Genomic DNA, 19,160 nt, shown 5'->3' on the forward strand with positions numbered 1-19,160 from the left:
AAAGGCCACGTAGGGGAGAGCGGTGCCGTACGAAACAGCCGCGCGACAAACCACGGTGTACAGAAGGATTTCTATTTGCAGGCCCACTGGAGTCAAGCCCCGAAGAGCACCTGATTCATTTCTTCTGGAGGGCCATTAATCTTCTCAAGCACCAGAATCACGTCGCCTTTCAGGAGCGGCCAGGAGATTGAGTTTTTCTATTACAATCAACCAGAGGCAGACGGTGCCAGCGGAGGCACTGCCCTTGGCGCTGTCTTTCCCAATTTAAACAAAAAACAAGGGAAGGAATGCTTTATCAGGTTGTGACATTGCTTTTAGATTTCTGTTCTCAGCGGATAAGCAAGGTCACACATACCCAAACCATTTTTTTAAATGTGACCGTTCACATAGTGGATCATTTAATTTGACCAAAATATCAAACAACATTGATTTGAAATGAGTCCACGTCTTAGCTTATGTGGTCAAATTTTTTTTCAAATGATATCTTCAGCTATATGAAATGTCTCTGACATGTCAAAATCACACATGCAGTACAACAGCACCCTTTTCAGCTATGTCTTCACTGCTCAGTCCACAGCAGCCAGTTTTTGGTTAGCCTCTTGTGAGGTCGGTCTTACAGCTTCACGTTAGCATGCAAATTCAAGTTTGGCAACCTGTTAACACTCGATAATCCTTAAAAATGTTATTACCGCATGACGGAACATGGAAATGCAATGGAACAATGGAGGCACACAAACTCGTGCACTGATCTGGCTCAGGGTATTAACACAACTCTGCATGGTAGAAACACTGAAGCTATGTCACAGCAAGCTGGCAGATGAGAGTTAAGTCAAAAGATCACACAATTCTTTAATTGCATCCATAAAATCTGGAGCTTTATCTCGATGTTTGTTCAGGTTTTTAGAGGCTAAACAGCAGACTTCACTATTGCTCTGGCGCTTCCTAATTGAATGTACAATAAGGAAGTTATGAAAAAAGGAACTGATTCAAATTTTTCATTTCTAATTGGGTAAAATCCAATAACATGACAACAAAAAGTCCAATTATTGATCTAAAGGAAACTGAACAAATTGCTGGTAAAAGATTATTTGCTAATATCCTTGATAAGTGAACTATGTATATATAAACCATCCAGAGTGGTATTTAGATTAACCCAACCAAATCGTTTAGTTGTTTAAAACGAGACTGAGTTCAAAAGGACAAAATCCTTTTAGGAGTGTTGCCAGGTGGGTGTGGAGAAAAGATAAAACAGACAAACAAAAAACCCACATGGTTTATACATCACTTATGGTATAATAAGTGGTATAATTGGACTTTTATTGAGTGCTTCTGTGAGCTTCAAAGAGTGCATGACGTTTCTGACAGTGTGGGTAGACGGGACCAGTGAACTGATTACTCTGGGACCCATGACTTGACAAGGTTGAGAAACACTTTCACAGACCATAAACCAACAGATTACATCTCTGCCCTCCGCCCTGTCACACCCTCGTATTACTACAGATGCCTGGTTGGGGCAAACCAAACAGTTCAGTGCACAACATTCATTTAATGCTTAGTCATCAGTTGACTGAAAGCTAAAACAGCCAATCGCAGACACTTAAATATGGAAACAATTGCAGTAACGGACTGTCTCTTTGAAATTACAGCAAGCAGATGTTGACCTAACTTGTGTTTTTGTGTGGACTGACCATCTATCTTTTTCATCGTCTCGGTGCATTAGTTAGCTTTAAAGATGTTGGAACGTTTATTTAACAAACATACAGTGGCATGACGGTGGTTTTAACATTTCAAGTCATTGTGTCAGGCAGAGTTTTCCATTCCCTGGCCACACCTTAAGCAATAAAGCAAATAAAAAAGCAAAATACCAGCCTCTTTATATTATTCATCTTTTATTCATACATTTCTGTAGTGATAAGTCTCTGTCCTGTACCCTAGTACATTTCTTCTTCTTTTTTTAGCCCCAAGATACATGCAAATGCTCAGCTACATACAGCACAAGTCTGACTGGACTGACCTTTACGGCTAAACATTTGTTGTAACTAATTGGCTCATTACAGACACAATCAGACTTGACTGCATAACACCAGTTTCTTAGACCCTCGAGGGTCAATGGGGTACCCTTGCTACAGGAGTAAGGGGTTGATTTATCAAATTCAAAGCAAAATACATCTTGGGCATTAGATTAATCACTGCCTTGTATAATTTATCAACTGTGCTCATTAAACCGTAGGCATGCCTCTCTAAGAAATGTCTCGGTGAAGGGAATTAATCGCAAAAGAACCAACTAAAATGGCAAAACTGCCTGCAGACCCCAAGTCAGGCGCTGAGACGGCAGCACTTATGGAGGAATATGGGGACCACTTTAAGATGAGAAACGACAAAAGAGGTCCGTGTCACTTAATCAATGTGAAACCCCAGCAGGGAGAAGGAGCCACCACCCGCAGGGGCGTCGAGTCCCAGAACTCATGTTCCTGGAACAAAAGGGGGTTTTAAATGGGCCTGCATTCACAGTGCAACTCATCTCAGTCATACAGCGATGATGGCGCCGGTCCCCAAGGGGAGTATTGTGAGGGAGGCTGTCTCTTCTTGGGAGGTGCTTAACAACAACATCAATCTCTGTAACTCAATACTAATAGAAAGCACCTACTTAAGTAGCCATCATCACTGGTGGCTCCAGAACTGCCTTCATTCATGATGGATGAAATTTGTCATAAAAAGCCGAAGGCAACTCCGTGGCTGGGCAACATCAGTCAGTCCCTCAGCAAGTTTAAACCCATTAGGATCACAAAATCTGACCAATTCTGCTAATTTGAGTCGTGTATACAGTGCAGTTTTCTTCTTCAATTATAGTAATCAATGCATGTCCACTCAGGGGACGCAGATTCAAATCAATTTTCCTGAAGAGATGTTTGTAAAGCTGAGGCAGAAAGACGTGAATGCCTGAGCTGGTCAGTTTGTCTTCACTGGCCCTCTGCTACTCTATCCTGCGGCTGCCCCCACCCTGGGGTGCTCTTGTCTCTCAAACCAACACTTCCCATGCCACAGCCTCGCTCGCAGCCCTCATCTATCTGCCTGACATGTGCTTCCTTGTTTGTTTTCTCTCGCCTTTTAAGACACGAACGATGATATTGAGCTGTGTCGGCAGCGCTTCTCAGTTCGCACCAGATGAATCAATCATTCTGGCTTGCTCTGCTACCCTCTTTAGTGCAGGGTCTTTTCCCACTTCAATCAATGCCTGGGCTTTAAGAGAGGGTTAGTGCTTTTCCTTCTATTTATCAGGTAAAGAATAGCTCCCGTAAAGTGGATCTGTTGGGCACTGGGAGCTGACTGGCAAACAAGCAATGAATGAACAATGCAAAATGTCTGCCAACGTCCTCAAGCTGCTTGTTTTGCTTGTTAAAACCCAGCATGGAACTGCTGCTTGCTTATGTAAACATTATGAGTAAATATACATGGGTAATGGAGAAGTTTTACACTGTGAGCACATGTCAGCACGCTGAAAAATGAGCCGAGACGGCTCAGTTATTTTCAATAATTTACAAGGAACAGAATAATTCATAAAGAAATGTAAAAAAAATCCAACAAAATGTTGAGCGAGTATAAAGTATTCTTACAGCAGGGGAAAATGGATTAAAGGCAAGACAGAAAGAAGGTTTGTAATTCTGTCTTCCAATCAAATGAGGACAATTCTGACATGTATGCTCATAAAGTAACAACAGAAATGATGTATGGACTTTGCAAGTTCTTTAATTAATAAAATATACTAATTATGGAAAATATCACATTAAACTGTGTTAACAAATTACAAAAACATGAAAAATAAAATCACACATACATAAAATTAAAAAAAAAATCTTACATTTCTTACAAGAAGTGTATAAAATCCTTCAAGAAGCTTTCAGATTCCACATCAACTTTCTCTCTAGCTGAGAAAAGCCCACTAAAAATGATCCAGATCTTCCTGAGTCTGCACGATGAGCAGAGGGTTTCTGTGGGGGCTCGGCTCTAACAAAGTCCCACTGCTGCTCCCTCCAGATGCTTCTTCAGTCTTTGCTGCAGCATCGCTCAGCTGTGAACTCTGTCCCTCTTCTTTGTAGCTGGAGTCTGGAGAGACTCTCAGCTCCTCTGCTAACTGCTCCCCCAGCTCCTGGATCAGCTGCCTGCAGTCTTCTGAGGCTAAGAGAGGGGTGTCCACTTTCCTCTTTTCTGCTGGGAAGAGTGCGCTTGTGGGTGTCTGGGGGATGGGAGAGGCAGAGGAGGTGGGTTGGGGTTGCAGAGGGTTGTCCTTGCTCGTCTCTCCTCCTCCTCCCCCTTCCTCTTTGGATTCAGAGCAGCCTTGTCCTTCAGCTTCAGACTCCTCAGTCTCGCTGGATGAGTCGCTGCTGCTGTCACAGGAAGCGCTGCTGCTGTCGCTGCAGGACTCGGCTGCTCTGCTGGAAGCTCGCTGCTGCTCTTCTTCCACCACCATTGTTGCTGCCTTCTCCAACACATCGAGCTCCAGCTCCAAGTCTTTTTTCTGCAGCGAGGCTTTTTGTAGCGTTGTGGCCAGCGCTGTCACCTTCTTTGGCCTAAGACGAAGAGTGAAAAAAGGGGACAAATTAGGAAAGCAAAAAGGCGTTTCACCCCATTAAAACTGCTGTAATACTCCACAGGGGTTGGGGGGGAAGACATCAGACTACAAGCTTATCAGTGTTGCCACGAGAGAGAGGTGCAACGACTGACTGATCGACTGGCTCTGCGTACTAAAGACATAGCCACAGGATAACCATCTACAAATCTAATACCCATTAAGCAAATCCCATTCTCATATGAATGCTAAGTAGACCGTGATTTGCAGAGGCGACGGGGGCTCAATGAAATATGGAAATATGAATGTTTAATAATGTAGAAAGATGAGCTCTGCTGATAACGGGAGCTCTGGATCTTCTCCTCCCCCAACCGCTGCTCCCTCTGCGTGAGATGATAAGAGACTTTGAGGGATTACATAGCGAGGCAGACCTCTCCTCCTCCCTGTTGGAAGAGCAAGCACACACTTTTACCTCTGCAAATGGAAAGGATAAACAAACTGTTAAGAGAGTGGAAATAGTGCCAGAGAAGAGAAAATGGTGATTGCTATCTGTCGTACTTCTCTTGCCGAGGTTGACAGCAAACACTTCACGCCGCACAAGATGTCATTTTCATATTTTAAAACTGGCAGTTATCGTCTCTTCTAATGATTTGAAGAACTGCCAGCAGTTACAGAAAGAGAGAGAGAAAGATCCACTGATCGTGACGCAATAGGAACTAGTGGAATCAATGCAAGCACTTTGGCCAATAGATAGAGCACAATGGAAGGAGGGTAACCCTAAAAGACTAAAAAGGCTGCAGTTGTGCACTGAGGCAGACTGCAGTATTGTCAATAAAGGTCTGGATAGAGCAACTGCAGCCTGCAGCTCCACAGCTAAATGTCTCCAGAGATTAAGATTGGGAGAATGCCCTCATTAAGCAGTACATTAAACATTGTTTCAGCCCTGTCACTTCAGTTTTACAGCTGTGTCACTGCAGACGGCACAACAGGCTGCTGGAAGTGAGAGGTGTTGTGTAGCTGATGAATGTCCTCCTACAAGGCCCTGTTTGCGTAAAGCCATCAGATTGTGTGGAGGCTCCCGCCTGCACATTATTCACGCTGGGAATGCCTGCCATGCTGCCAAAAAACTTAAGTGGTTGCTATTCGCCCCTCAATGCGGTTAGGGCATGTGTCCCACCCCCATTGCCATGGTGATTACGAGCTGACCTCTGTGGGTCACTGCGATTCAGACCGTGTCCATTCAGGGTCGAAGAAAGTGTGTGGGAGCCGCGCTGATGTGTTTGCACGGGTATAGGAGGTAAGTGTGTAGGGGCAACTCTTCCACTGCCATTCATATGCTCGCACACTCGGCTCCTCTTGCCCTCTTTGGCCCAATTAACCCACTGCTGAGCACCAGGATGCTCCTCATTACTGTGCAGTCCTAATGAGCTCCCTATTCTGGTGAATGGTGTTTATGGAGGCAGCATGTAGAGGCTGTGAATTCATTTAAGACCTAAGGAGGGACTGTGTAAACAGATCTTATTCTTGTGCTGTATCATACTGACACACATTCTTTCCCGGAAGAAAAGGGAAAGAAAAAATAAACAGGGAACTGGCGTAGCAGGGCCAACTAGCCTTTCTTGTACGCATTTCTATCCACAGATGTTTTGAACATAATGTGGGAGAATCTGAAGATCGACCAACTTGATTTTGGCAACTTGTCAGCCCAGAACTAAAAAGATTTCTAGAAAAATCTGTTTGTTTCTGTTTTTAGTGATATGACTGTAGCTCAAATGCTAAACATTCCTAGGTCAACAAATTTGTACACCGGAGACGGAAAAAAAAATTAATCCAATGAACTATTCTCACATTAAAAGGACAACATTTCATTAAAAGACCAACATTTCGATTCAATCCACCAGCATTATACGGCATGTGTACAAACATATATATCGTGACTTGGAAATCAGACTTTTCCTTTGACTTTTTATCTATCTGAAGTCGGGAATTCTGAGTTAACATTTGTTTTTGAATGCGGCATCAACAACGCAAAAGCAGAACCCATCGGTACGAAAACAAACAAGTAAACCTCGGGGAAAATTTGCCCATATCTGCAACTGTTACTGTTGAAAAACCTAAAACACAGAGGGACAGACCGACAGTGCAGCCCAACGTCGGTCATTGGGATGCGATTTTTGACTCATTACATGCTGGACGTTTCCATCTTTGGTGCGCTGTTTAAAAACCAAGTTCAGGTCAACGCGTGACTTGTGATGGATGACATTGTCCCAAAAAATAGGAATCAATACCAACTTTTCTGCGATCAAACCGCAGATGAGGGAAATGTAACCATTTGAGAGTAAAAGTGTCAAACAAGTAATTTTATACCGGTTCGGTGTGTGTTAGTCTGAGCTTTCAGGCGAGGTCCTGCAAAGACATACTTGCCTATTTCAGAAGAGACAGGCTGTAAAGAAGCAAACATTTGCTTCTGTGGAGGAGGGACATGGAGAAGCTCAATCTAAGTCCTAAAACTGGCCTCTATGAACAGACGTGGGTGAAAAGCATGCAGTTGTACTTTCTCTTTGCATAGTTTGGACCACAAAATATCTCTCCTTTAATAGTTTAGCAACCATGGGCATATGTACCCAACGCTTTAGCAATACATTCATTAGTCATTGGAGTTTCCATCAACATTTACATATTCACTTGAGTTGGTCCTGACAGAGTGTGTGATACTCCCGACTGGTCACATGAGCGATCGGCTCTTTGTGCATGAAGAGAATCACTGGGGGAAACTTCAGTGGGGAAACTTTCAGCCGATGCAAGAAATCCACATTCACCATAAGAAAAGCACTTTGTTTGGAAGAAGACAGATGCAGTGTATGACCGAAACATTATCAAATACCAGACATACCCAGCTGAAAAGAATTACTGAAGACCTCTCTATTCTCCTAATATGTAGGCAAGGTTCTGTTTATGCCTTCATCCTGATTCCTGTTAGTGACCACTTTGCAGTTACAGCCATGTCTAACAAACTGCCAGCTGCTGAAGACACAACGCAGCCCACTTTATTCACTCCAAACCAGGTAATGGAATGGAGCGTGCTTCAAATTCCCTCCGCATCTGGATGGAAACCCAGCTGGTGAGAAATCTCAGTCTAGAAAAAAAAAGAAAAAAAAAAGTGGAGAGCAGACTCACCAATGCTGTCATTCATGGCAGGGAGGGTGATTTTCCAAATTGTACAGTAGCACATAAATACACCACACTGACAGACTTTCCAAAGACAAACTGGGCATTAATAGATGAAGACAAGCGCTTGATACGCCAGGTCTCATGTGGGCAATGCTCCATCTAAGCTGTCTGAAGAGCTGACCAACAGTACGTGGGAACAGCAAACCATAACATTCTGTGGAGTGTGAAGTAACCACAGCTAAGATCCCCAAGCCCTAAAGTGACAAATTGCTTTTTCAAAGAGTGAGTAGAGGAGATCAAGATGTTACTGTGACCTTTACTGATGAAAATGATGAGTGTGTGCAGCCTGCGAGGAGCCTGTCCGGGTCCCAGGCTCCATAAAAACCAATGTGAGAGCTTCCTGTAGCGAGCGTCGGGGCAGAGGAGCCTCCTGCAGTGCAGCCACTTCAAACACTGCCCTGTATTCTTTTTCCCCCCATGGGAAGTCATTATTGAGTTAGCGTTGGAGAGGCGCGCTTGTTTTCTCTCCCCTCCCTCGCTCTGTGGTGGGAGAAGCTCTGCCTGCGGTGAATACAAAGGCTCCGTCCAGGAGGGGGAGGGATAATTTTGTACACAATCCAGTCATTACTACACCGCTGTTGTGGATTGCCTTCATTAAACTGAGGAGGGTCGGCTTTTTCAAGGTTGGAAAACTTCTGGCAAGACAAAGACGCCTCCATCTGCCAAAGTCTTTGTATGAGAATGAGAACAGAGGGTGTATCTGTGTTTGTGTGTATGTGCGGTGCCTGGGTCTGTGAAAGAGCCACGGTAAATTACAGTCTTGCGTTTCTTTCATCGGCTTGTGTTGTCTGAAAGACCAACTCATTCAGTGAATCTCTGCTCTTGCAAACGAGTCTGATAAAGCTTGTCCTCAGATGTATGAATCTGTAATTTAAGCACTGGCTTCGCTCAGAGAGACTTGTAAATGCTTCATTCACAAACTGAGGGGGATAAAGGCTGACACTGGGGGATGCCATCCGCGAATGTGACTGAATACGAAGGCAGACTCAGACACCAGTAAGCAGTCCGATTCCATATGAGAAACACAGAATTACATCCAAAGAGACATTGTTTAAGTTCAGCCTTAAAGCATCCTTTTGTCATTCTCATTGATTGCAAAAATCCTCAAAACCTCAATCTCACTGCATGCATAAGTAGGCAAAGTAACTTCACAACAGACCATAGACGTTGAACAGAGATTCACGGTATTTGGCAGCATAATCTATTTAAAGTTTTAGGGTGTAAAAATAACAAAAGTCTGTGTGAAAAGAAAACGATTAGAAGATTGAAAAACTATTCCGTCGTTTTCATTAGTATCAAAAATTGGCTATTTGTGCTGCGAGTTCCTCTACACAGAAGAACAACCGTAACTGTGCTGTTTGTGATACCTACCGCAATAAAAGGCACGAAGAAGAAGAGTACTGTTCATGGAGTGTGGAAACAGAGGCTCACGTATGATGCAAGAACAGGCAACAGCAAGCAAATCGACCTCGTCACAGAAGCGAAAACTAGGCAAGACAAAGTGAATTCAGGACAGATGAGAGCAGTGATGTGGCTTTTCTCCGATGGAAACGGTGACGATGAACAAAGGTCTTCAATGGGTAATCTGATACAGAGGCAATTTGCTGCTGACATCAGCTGTGAAAGTGCATTTCTTTTCTAAATTGTGTTACTTTACACTGATTTATTTAAACCAAAGTGACTTATAAGTGAAGAACACATTGGGGACAATGTGGGGTTCAGTCTCCTATCCAAGGATACTTTGACATGTAGATTGATGAAATTCAAAATAATTTGGCACAATCACCGCTTCACAACAGCAGAGTCCAGCCTCTCAGAGCTTCTACCATCGCTGTGGGTCATTTCTCTTGTTGGGAACTACAACAGATGATGAACAACCTCCGCAGTGTACTCTCATTTGGGTTTTCTTCTAAATTAGGTTGTTAAACTCACGGTTTTTGCCTGACAGCTCTTCTCAGTGGCGTTTTGGAAAAGTCGCTGTGAATCCTGATGAGGAAAGAGGGCTATTTTTAAGTAGTTAATAGTTCTACTGTATTTCCTTTAGTGGCATTTAAAAGACAAGCTAAAACTCCCATCTAACGTTTTTTATATACAGAGTTCGGTTGGGTCTGTGCGCAAAACAGCCAAAGCCCTCAGACTTCTGTTTGAATGCTCCACTGCTAGGATTATGGGATCTTCACTACAAACTATGTTTATCTCTTTGCTATCTCCTTTCACCATCTCCCCGTCTCACCTTCTGATTTATTCAAATCTTGAAACGGTGTCACTTCATTTTCCACTTGGTCTGCTTTATATTATGCTGGTAACGTTTCGTTCATTTCTCCAAGAGAAAGTTAAAGCTTTGAAGCTGGAACAACAAGAAAACCTGCCATGATCAACCCCATTAACTGGCGTGCACTCCAAATATTGGAAGAAGAACTTAATGCAAGCACAGTCCGTGTTTAATATGATGCAGTGTGTTCCGAGGCAAAATCTGTAGTGAGCCCATGCTGAGAGGAAATCTGTACTGCTTATACTTGTTAGCTAGGTGACATTTGTGTCTTTGTTCTCCCCAGCGGGGTCTCGCTGGATCTCCATCAGTGTTGAGGCTAACCGCAGATACAGCAGCTTCATTATCTGTGTCAAAGCTTTCAGGACAGGCATTTGACAACTGAGCGACGCGGGCTGGTGGTAGTCTTCCTCACATCCTCTGTGTGACTGTTTGGGGTGAATAAAACCTTTAGAAAGAGCCTTTGATACCACAAGCCCTGAGCAGTAAAACGAAACTCTGGGCAATACAGTAACATATAAGTTTAGATTTTACCCAGAATATCTAAGAAAGATAGCACTTCATCTTCTGTTCAATCATCTATTCCCAGTAACAAAAACAGTGATCCAGCAGTGTCTACTGAGGTGAACTGACAAGCCATGCTCGGCGGAGTGGGGGGGCTTCTGCAGCGCGCGAGTGCACTCAAGCTGCCCGGCCTAAGCTAACACATGACCCCCTTGCTTGATCTCACCGCCCTGAGACGCTCCCAGTTGTTACAAGCTCCAGCTGCTTCTCCCTGCGGGCGAGCGGCTGACGAAGCCGCCGACAGCTCTCCCAGATGGACACTGTTGCGGATACAATGCTGAGAATGACTGAGAAAAGCGAGGTAGGGAGAGTATGTAGAACCATAGAGGGCTTTCATTTCATTTCATTTTAGCAGTTGCCTTTGGTGTTTTCATGTGGTGCTGCATGCATGCTTTTATTCCATACACTGCCTTTCTACAGGGAAAACAACACCCATTGTTTCTGAGGACCGTTCATTTCACACCTACCATTAGCAATTATTTGAGCGTGTCTCTTCAGCTGTTACAGTGCGAGGCTCAGACTGTCCCTAAAGCATTTCTTGTCAATTTTCCAGTCCATGGAGCAATGAGTTATTGTCCTTTTCCCACAGAGTGTAGACGATTCATACATTTGCCACAACGGCAAAATAAAATAAATAAATGTATACATTTTTCCACCTTTCTCCGAATGACTACCGAGCAAAAGTCTTGAACCAGCCCTCAGTTCTTTACATATTATCATGAGAAAAGGAAAACGGTGTCACGATTTAGTGAAAAGTCCAATTATAAATAGAAAGATGATCCCACACTGCTACAATAATGTTGAGGTCCGGGCTCTGGGGAGGATTCATCCCTCCATAAGACCTGCTGCCACTGATTTTCAGTCCACCTCTCGTGTCATTTGGCATAGCTCAGCCTTTTCTCCCTGTTTCCCTTCCTTAAGAATGGCGTCTTGACAGCCACCCTTCCATGGAGACCATTTCTGATGAGGCTTGGGCCAACAGTAGATGGATCAGCTGAAGGTCCAGATGCATCTCTCAGGTCCTGTGTCAGGTCTTTGCTGGATTTTTTTCTCCTATTTCTTAAGGACATCAGTTTCAGATACTGTTCATCTGCTGTAGATAGTTTTACGCCTGACACTTCTTCTTTTGTCCTCCACTTGTCCAGTTTCCTAAATGTTTTAAGGACACACTGCACACCATGCTGAGATATGGAAAGTCCTCAGCTTATAGTACCTCGGGAATGACCTTGTTCTTTCAAAAATACTATTTCATGTCTGTTAAATTGTGTTATCTTTGGCAACTAAAGAAATGTGAACACATTATGTGCCTTAAAAACAGGCTGTTGCTCACAAAGTGCCTAAAGACAATTTAAAATTGGTTCTTTGCTAGGTCTTCTGTTCTGTGTAGTATACAACACGGGCTCATATGTTGAAATAGCAGGTTTTTTAAAACTTAAATGATTTATAGGTCTGAGTTAAGTGGCCTAGAAAACAAAAACAAACAAAAAAATCCTTGGAAAATTGTACGCTACAAGAACTCGACTGAAAATGAGCGAAACCGCAGCCAATATCCCAAAGGAAAATTTCAAAAGACCCTCAGAAAACCTGGAGATTTGTTGCTCAAGACCAGTTTAAAATATTACAGGAAAGTCTGACTCCTCTGAAGCTAAATATAAAGAAACGACGGGTGGCTCGACACCTTTCAACAATACTGAGGATGATCCTCAGGGACTCTCAAACACACCGCCTATGTGCTGCATCTCTTTTCTTCTATCACGCTTCTAACTAACCCCATTAAAAACAAAAAGAAGGAAAGAAAGGGAGTGTATGGGGGGGTGGGTTATAAGTGAACCAGAGCAGAGAAAAGGATTTGAACCTTCTGTTTTAACTAAGGTAGTGCAACACAACACCAGGCTTATGTGCCTGGTGTGTGCAGGCTGCAGTGATTCTACGCTGGCGTGTCTCCAAGCTTTTCGATAAAAGGAAGAGAAAAAAAAAAAGGGGGAAAATGTGAGCGGACTCTTTTTCTTTGCAGTCCAGCAGCTCTGCGGGGGTTTTGGCATCTGAGAGGCTATAAAAGCACTCGCTGAAACTAAAAGAGTGGAGAGGCAGCTGGTCTATTTTGAATAACAGTCTTGAGATAATTCAGAGATAATGATGATTAGATAGGTGTGCCAGGGTGAAGTTTAATGAGTTCCAGCAAAGGGAGTGTGTGTTGAATTTTGGAGCAGTGACCGCTCAGGCAGAAAAAAGTATCACATCACTGAGACAATGTGAAGCTCGATCTCCTTTGTGGACACACTTTTGATTTCAGTGGGTAGGGGCTGTGGTTTGACTCAGCGTGTGAGAGTAAGAGCGCCTGCCCTGTGACTTAAATCATGAGGAAGTCTTTACGAGGTTGTAAATCTAAGACGATATCTTGGCAGTCAGTGGAACTTTAGAAGCTGAAATGCGCATGGGACAGCAAGAAGATTAAATAAATCAAACCCCCTCGAGCAAGCAAAAATCCATTAATCGCCGTGTCCATCATGTGCAGCTGATCACTTCTGCCTCGTTGACGGCGGGGAATGACAGGATACACGGATTGTAATGGGAGTATAGATAACATCTCATCTTACCGCCGTGCGCCAAGAGATGACTCACTTGGCAGAGGAGTACAAATCTCACACGGGGGAATAGTCTGCACTGAAGAAAACAATGCCTACACGATCTGTCATCAAACCTGTCTGTTAACACAAACGGGCCGCCACCACACACTGAATGTATGGTAGGGGAGGTCAGTCTGTGGAAAACACGACTGCTGTAAACCCCGCAGAGCAGCTGGCTCCTTTTGCAACAATGGAGGCATATGTCATGAGAAAAACAAAGCTAATCTTCTTTCAGTTGAGCGTTAACACAATGTCAAGGAGGAAAGACATCAGCAATGATCTAGAGAAGCAATTGTTGTTGCCCATCAATCTAGGAAAGGTTGTAAGGCCATTTCCAAACTATTTCGAGTCCATCATTCTACAGTGAGAAAGATTATTCACAAGTGGAAAACATTTAAGACAGCTGTTAATCTTCCCAGAGTGCACATCTCAGTAAGTTCACCCCAAGGTCAGACAGTGCGATGCTCAGAGAAACCGCAACAAACCCAAGAGCTACATCTCAGACTCTACAGGCCTCAGTTAACGTGTTAAATGTTAAAGTTAATGACAGCACAGCTTAGGTTTGTAAAGTTACATCTGAACAAACCACAAGACTTCTGGAACAATGTCCTTTGGACAGACCAGACCAAAGTGGAGATGTTTTGTCATAATACACAGCAGCACGTTTGGAGAAAACCAAACACAGCATATCAGCACAAACACCTCACACCAACTTGGGTATTGATCTGCAGCCACAGGACCTGGACACCTTGCAGTCATTGAGTCCACCATGAACTCCTCTGTATACCAAAGTATTCTAGAGTCAGATGTGAGGCCATCAGTCTGACAGATAAAGCTCAGCTGAAACTCATTCATCAGCAGGACGATGATCCCAAACACAGCAGCAAATCTACAGCAGAATGTGTGAAAAAGAAAAGAATCAAGGTGTTGCAAAGGTCCAGTCAAAGTCCAGACCTCAACCTGACTGAAATGCTGTGGTGGGACCTTAAGAGAGCTGTGCAGAAACACATGCTGCAAACCTCAATGAACTGAAGCTACATTGTAGAAAGGAGTGGGACAAAATTCCTCTACAATGATGTGAGAGACTGATAAGATTAAACAGAAAACGATTACTTTGCACTGCTGTTCATCTGAGCTTGTACTAACCTTTCTACCTAAGACCTGGTAGGGATCAGGTGATTTATCTATTTTTCTTTCTAATCATTACATCCAGATGTAAAACCTTGTGAGTGAAAATGGGCATATTTTCTGTTTCACATGACTGGAGTTTAATAAACAACAAGTACAAATCTTCTGAAATTTCTCTTGCAGTGTGAGCCAAAGTGCACATCCTCACAGAGGAAAATTGCTCGTCATGCTTGGTTTCTCTCTATAGTGGCTGAAAGTGATTGAAGCAGTTTATCCTGGATGTCTTTTTCACAACATGGCAGCTGGTGATAACAAGAGGCGATAATAGAAACTGTCTTTATCAAAGAGAGATGTAACATTGCAATCACAGGTCATTGCTGCGAGAGAATGAGCTCATCCATTTAATAATCAATGCACAGCATAGCTGGAGTCAGCATGTGAAGCTGACAGTGAAATCCAAAGGATCCCGTCAACTGTAAACCCTGCTGCTGATTTCCTGCATTTTAGCATCTGAAACATTTTTAGAGTGGAATTCAAGACTTCTGGTGGTAAAGTCTTGTTGGGGGTGATGGCAGGGGGTGGGGTGTCCACACTAAATCCCTGCAGACCTTTTATCGTGTCTGCATCTGGGCGCCGAGCCTACAACATCAGGCGCACATTTTTCAACTGGGCTTTTTTCCAGACGAGCACACCACTCGGCTGAACCCCGGCCAAGAGTAAAGCAGAGCTCATTACAGAGAAATGTGCTCACAGGATCACATTTAAAATGTGTAAGCAATTTTTAAATACGAACTAAGAGGAGAAGAGAGCTGTTGGACCGGTATCATCAGGGAATAAAGTGCAGATTTCACAGGCTTGGCTTGCAGAGCTGGTGGAAGGTTACACCCATGAAGGATGTGAGAAGCCCCCGCACATGCACGGCTAGTCTTCCAAGTTTCATACACAGTGAATCTGTATAAGTGCCGCTGGCTCCTCTGAGACTCGCTGATGCCACTTTGGCCCCAAACGATAAAGGAGATTGCATCTTCTGCTGGCTCGGTCATTCAGTATGTCCTGCTGTGACAAATGACTCGTCTAATCCCCTCATCTGAAGCAATGATGCATTGTGGGGAATGATCGGCACTTCCCACGGCTCTGAACGTAAAATTCAATAGATGACAGCCTCGAGATGTGTGTGCCTGTGTGTGGATTTCTGCTGGCAGGTGTACTTACTTGACCCTCTGGATCCAGATGCAGTAGTCTGTGATGTACAGATCGTTCAGTATGTAAGCCGGGTCGTTCTCTCGGAAGATTTTGTGGATATCCAGCAGGCACTTGAGGACGCAGGCTTTCCCTGGGCACAGAAACACAGCATGGCAGGCAAATGGAAAAACTGTGTTATTTGAGCTTTGTATTAAGAATGATAATGTGCTCCAACAGCTGGCAGACAGCATCTATCCAAAGGCTTACAGTCATTGTTCCATACATAAAAGCCAAGGTAAAGAATAAGAGGGAAATCCCAGCGTGCGGCAGAGTAATTTGATCTACATGGTTTGAGAAATGGCGCGTCTGGGACAAAAGAGACAGAAAAGCTGAGCACTTCTTTGACAGCCTGAATCGTTTCTGATACTCAGGGCGTCAATTTCATGGTGGTTCTGCTTAGACTTTAAAAAAAAATCTCTTTGCTGTGACTTGTCAAAATCAGTTTTGATGCTCTTCTATCAGACAGCAACGTAACGGTTTGCATCAGAGGCTTTGTAGTCATTTAGTTTGCGACGCCGCCTCAGGTTGACTCACTTCTCAGATCGCTCTCTGATCCACAGCTGTGGTACTTTAACATGTAATGATGTTACATGTCCCACTCTCTCAGCCACTGGTTGGCGGTTGGTGACTCAAACTGATCATCTCCACTGGGTATTCTGTTAAACTCTGTTGTTACATAAATGACTCGTATTTTCAGACCAGCAGAATAGATCCTTACTCGCAGACACGTGCATTTGAATTGTGCTTGTACCCGCTTCCACGCACGCCAATGGTGACACAAGTCACAAAACGTATGTTCCCATCTTAGTTTGTAACTTATTTGAGGTGGTCGTGATCATGTCTGCAGAGTGGCCCCAATCGTCTCCATTCACCTGCATATGTGAAATCTACTGTCTGCAGCTTTTGTTTAGAAAGCCTAAAAGGCAACTTTTGTTTTACTTTTATTTTTTTTAATTATGCTTCTGCATTAATTTTGAACAAATGGCTTATAAGGGATGTGTGAATGATCAAATGTTAATAAGCCTACAATACAACAGTGGCATGAACACAGAAAAAGAAATCTTGATGAAAATTGTCTCATAATTGTGACAGCGTGATTAATATTGTCACATATTACAGCGTGGACTCTGGAAGCCTACTGAAAATTAATATATGGTATGAAATACTGCCACCATGTTGAGAACCTCTATATTAATCAGATACTACAATAAAAACATTTCAAAATACGTGGAAATGCCCGAGCCAGTCAAAAATGATACAAGTGACCTTGTGCTTGATTACGATTTGTAAAATGAGGTAACAAAAAGGCTGCAGTCATTTCGACGACGTAGCTACGACGTCAACGTGGACCCCTCTGCCGTAGCCTGCTGTGCACCTCCAAAAAATTCCAACTACATGTCGTGTAGACGCGGGCCGTAAGGGCTGTGATTGGTCCGCTCAGAACGTAATTTCCGGCAGTTGCTTTTTCCGATCTTAATGGCTGTACACGGCAAAGAAGCTCGAATGTCCACTGACATTCGAAAGTGCATTTGTTCATCCAGGTCCCTCAGTGGGTGAACGGTGTTGTAAATTCATCCGTTCCCAGCCTCGACCGGTCGTACACAACACCTCCGCAAACGTCTTCTCTGTCGCCAGCGCTTCTACATTTTACAACATAAGCATTTGTTCTTCAGTATTGATGAGCTCCAACTGCAAATACAGCTGCTCCACCTCAGTTCCCATCGTTTACTGCTGTTAACTCTGACTGGAGGAAAAAGCAAGCAGTCAGCTATAACCCCTGAAACCACACAGCCATGCGGAGCAACGTGTTCCCTCAACGCAGAACTTCCAATGCTTGATGACGACGATTATGGACGAGTATAAACTAAGAATTATGTGATGCTGGTTTCCCCTTTTTTGTGTGTGTGTTGGATGGAGGCGGAAAAGGAAGCGGCTGATTTGGGATTCTGTTGGACCAATAAGCCAATCACCAACAGGGAGATGATGCAGAACTTGATTTCCCTGCTTTTGAGAGGCAGGCTTTGTGTCAGAGAAAAATTTCACATCTTTTTAATCTCTATCCAGTGAATAAGTGGCACTGGTACAGCTTTGTTGTTCATTTACAGCTACAAGAATTCTTCAAGCTTTTTAACAGAATAAAGACAACAAATAGATGACAACAAAGTCACTGTTTTTAATACCAGGTATGTTGAGAGAGTGAGGTTACCAGAAAGGTTTAAAAACAATGATTGAATTATCATCATACTGTTAAACATGTTTGAATTTTAGAGAGGGCTTTTAGTAACAACTAAAACCTGCACTTCAATTATGTGTTTTTACATGGTCAGCCTGCTGCCACACAGAATCTGCTTCTTTAATTCTGACACATGACTTTTCCCTGCAGTATGACAAACCAATATGTGAGTGCATTTCTCCAATCAGGCATATACATCAGTTTTCCAAGTGGCCAACAATCCACAGAGGGCAAGAGAATCTGCTCCTCTCCACCTCCGCAGAGCTGGCTGGCATTGTCCAGAGACATTCCAGACCATTCTAAATAAGCAGCACTCTGAGAGCGAGGAAAACCTTAGACAAACATTTGGTTTTCATTTAAAGCATGGGATCACATGCAGGGAACTCAGCCCTAAGAAGTCAGGACTTGGATCATATGAGGCAAAAACACGGTTCTTTCCAAGACTTGACTTCTTTTTCAGAGGGAGGATGTATAATTTCCTCTGTTTGCAGAAAACTGGAGGAAAGGTTGAGCTCTTCACCAGTTTATCATGGTGATTCTAGCTTAGGACAAACAATGAGGTGTGTTAACCTCGCAAGAAATCTAGGGGAAAAATGCATTGCATACATATAACCTTGATAGGACTGTATAACTGTGCTGAGGGTGAAGTGGACCACAAACAAAAGCCTGCATTGTCTTCAAGAAGCAGAAGTAAAATAAAACAAAAAGCTACAGTACTGCAGCAAATTCAAAATGACATTTGACATTTTCCCCAGTTGACACTTTACATCAAGCACATTAGCATAGGTATACAATCTTTATAATGAAAGAAGTCGTCATCTAATCACAAAATCTTCAGTTAACAAAAATAAGTATGAGTATAAAGAGTATAAAATTAAGTGATTAACCTGTGATATGCATTTATGCATGTAAAGAAATCTCCACAAATAAGATGAAATGTCATTGGTTGAACTCTCAACTTTCAATAAAACTTTAAGCATTGATAAAATATTGCCCAATAAAATAAGATTTATTAATATTATGTATTTAATAATTACTCATATTTAAACTAATTAAAAAAAAACAAAAAAAACTTTAGTTTCCGCAATGTCCCTAAAGTCAAGTTCACGCTACAAGATTTTAGAGACACTTTTCACATCCAAGATTTTTTAAAGTTGAAGACAAACGGCCCAGATATGATAGAAATATATGATTTGATTGCCGGTCACCAATCGCTATGTGAGCTAATCGTAGACAGTTTTAGGACTCTGACCATATCTGTCACATGTTGGATATTTTTGGCAAAGTCAGTGGAGGAGG

At 43.0% G+C, this 19,160-nt stretch overlaps 1 protein-coding gene across 2 annotated transcripts in view; it reads right to left on the reverse strand.

Moving 5' to 3' along the window:
- Positions 1-1,876: 1,876 nt before the first annotated feature.
- The window catches only part of shq1 (SHQ1, H/ACA ribonucleoprotein assembly factor), a 38,583-nt gene continuing 21,299 nt past the window's right edge, over positions 1,877-19,160 (reverse strand). For both annotated transcript variants that reach the window (XM_072382867.1, XM_072382868.1), the window contains 2 exons: positions 15,599-15,719; positions 1,877-4,568 (listed from right to left, as the gene is read on the reverse strand). In XM_072382867.1, coding sequence (XP_072238968.1) covers positions 3,941-4,568; positions 15,599-15,719 — 749 coding nt within the window. In that variant the 3' untranslated portion in view covers positions 1,877-3,940. The remainder of the gene's footprint in view (positions 4,569-15,598; positions 15,720-19,160) is intronic.

This window comes from Leuresthes tenuis, unplaced genomic scaffold (assembly GCF_036924035.1).
Source record: "Leuresthes tenuis unplaced genomic scaffold, fLeuTen1.0.hap1 SCAF_3, whole genome shotgun sequence".
Taxonomy (NCBI): Eukaryota; Metazoa; Chordata; class Actinopteri; order Atheriniformes; family Atherinopsidae; genus Leuresthes; species Leuresthes tenuis.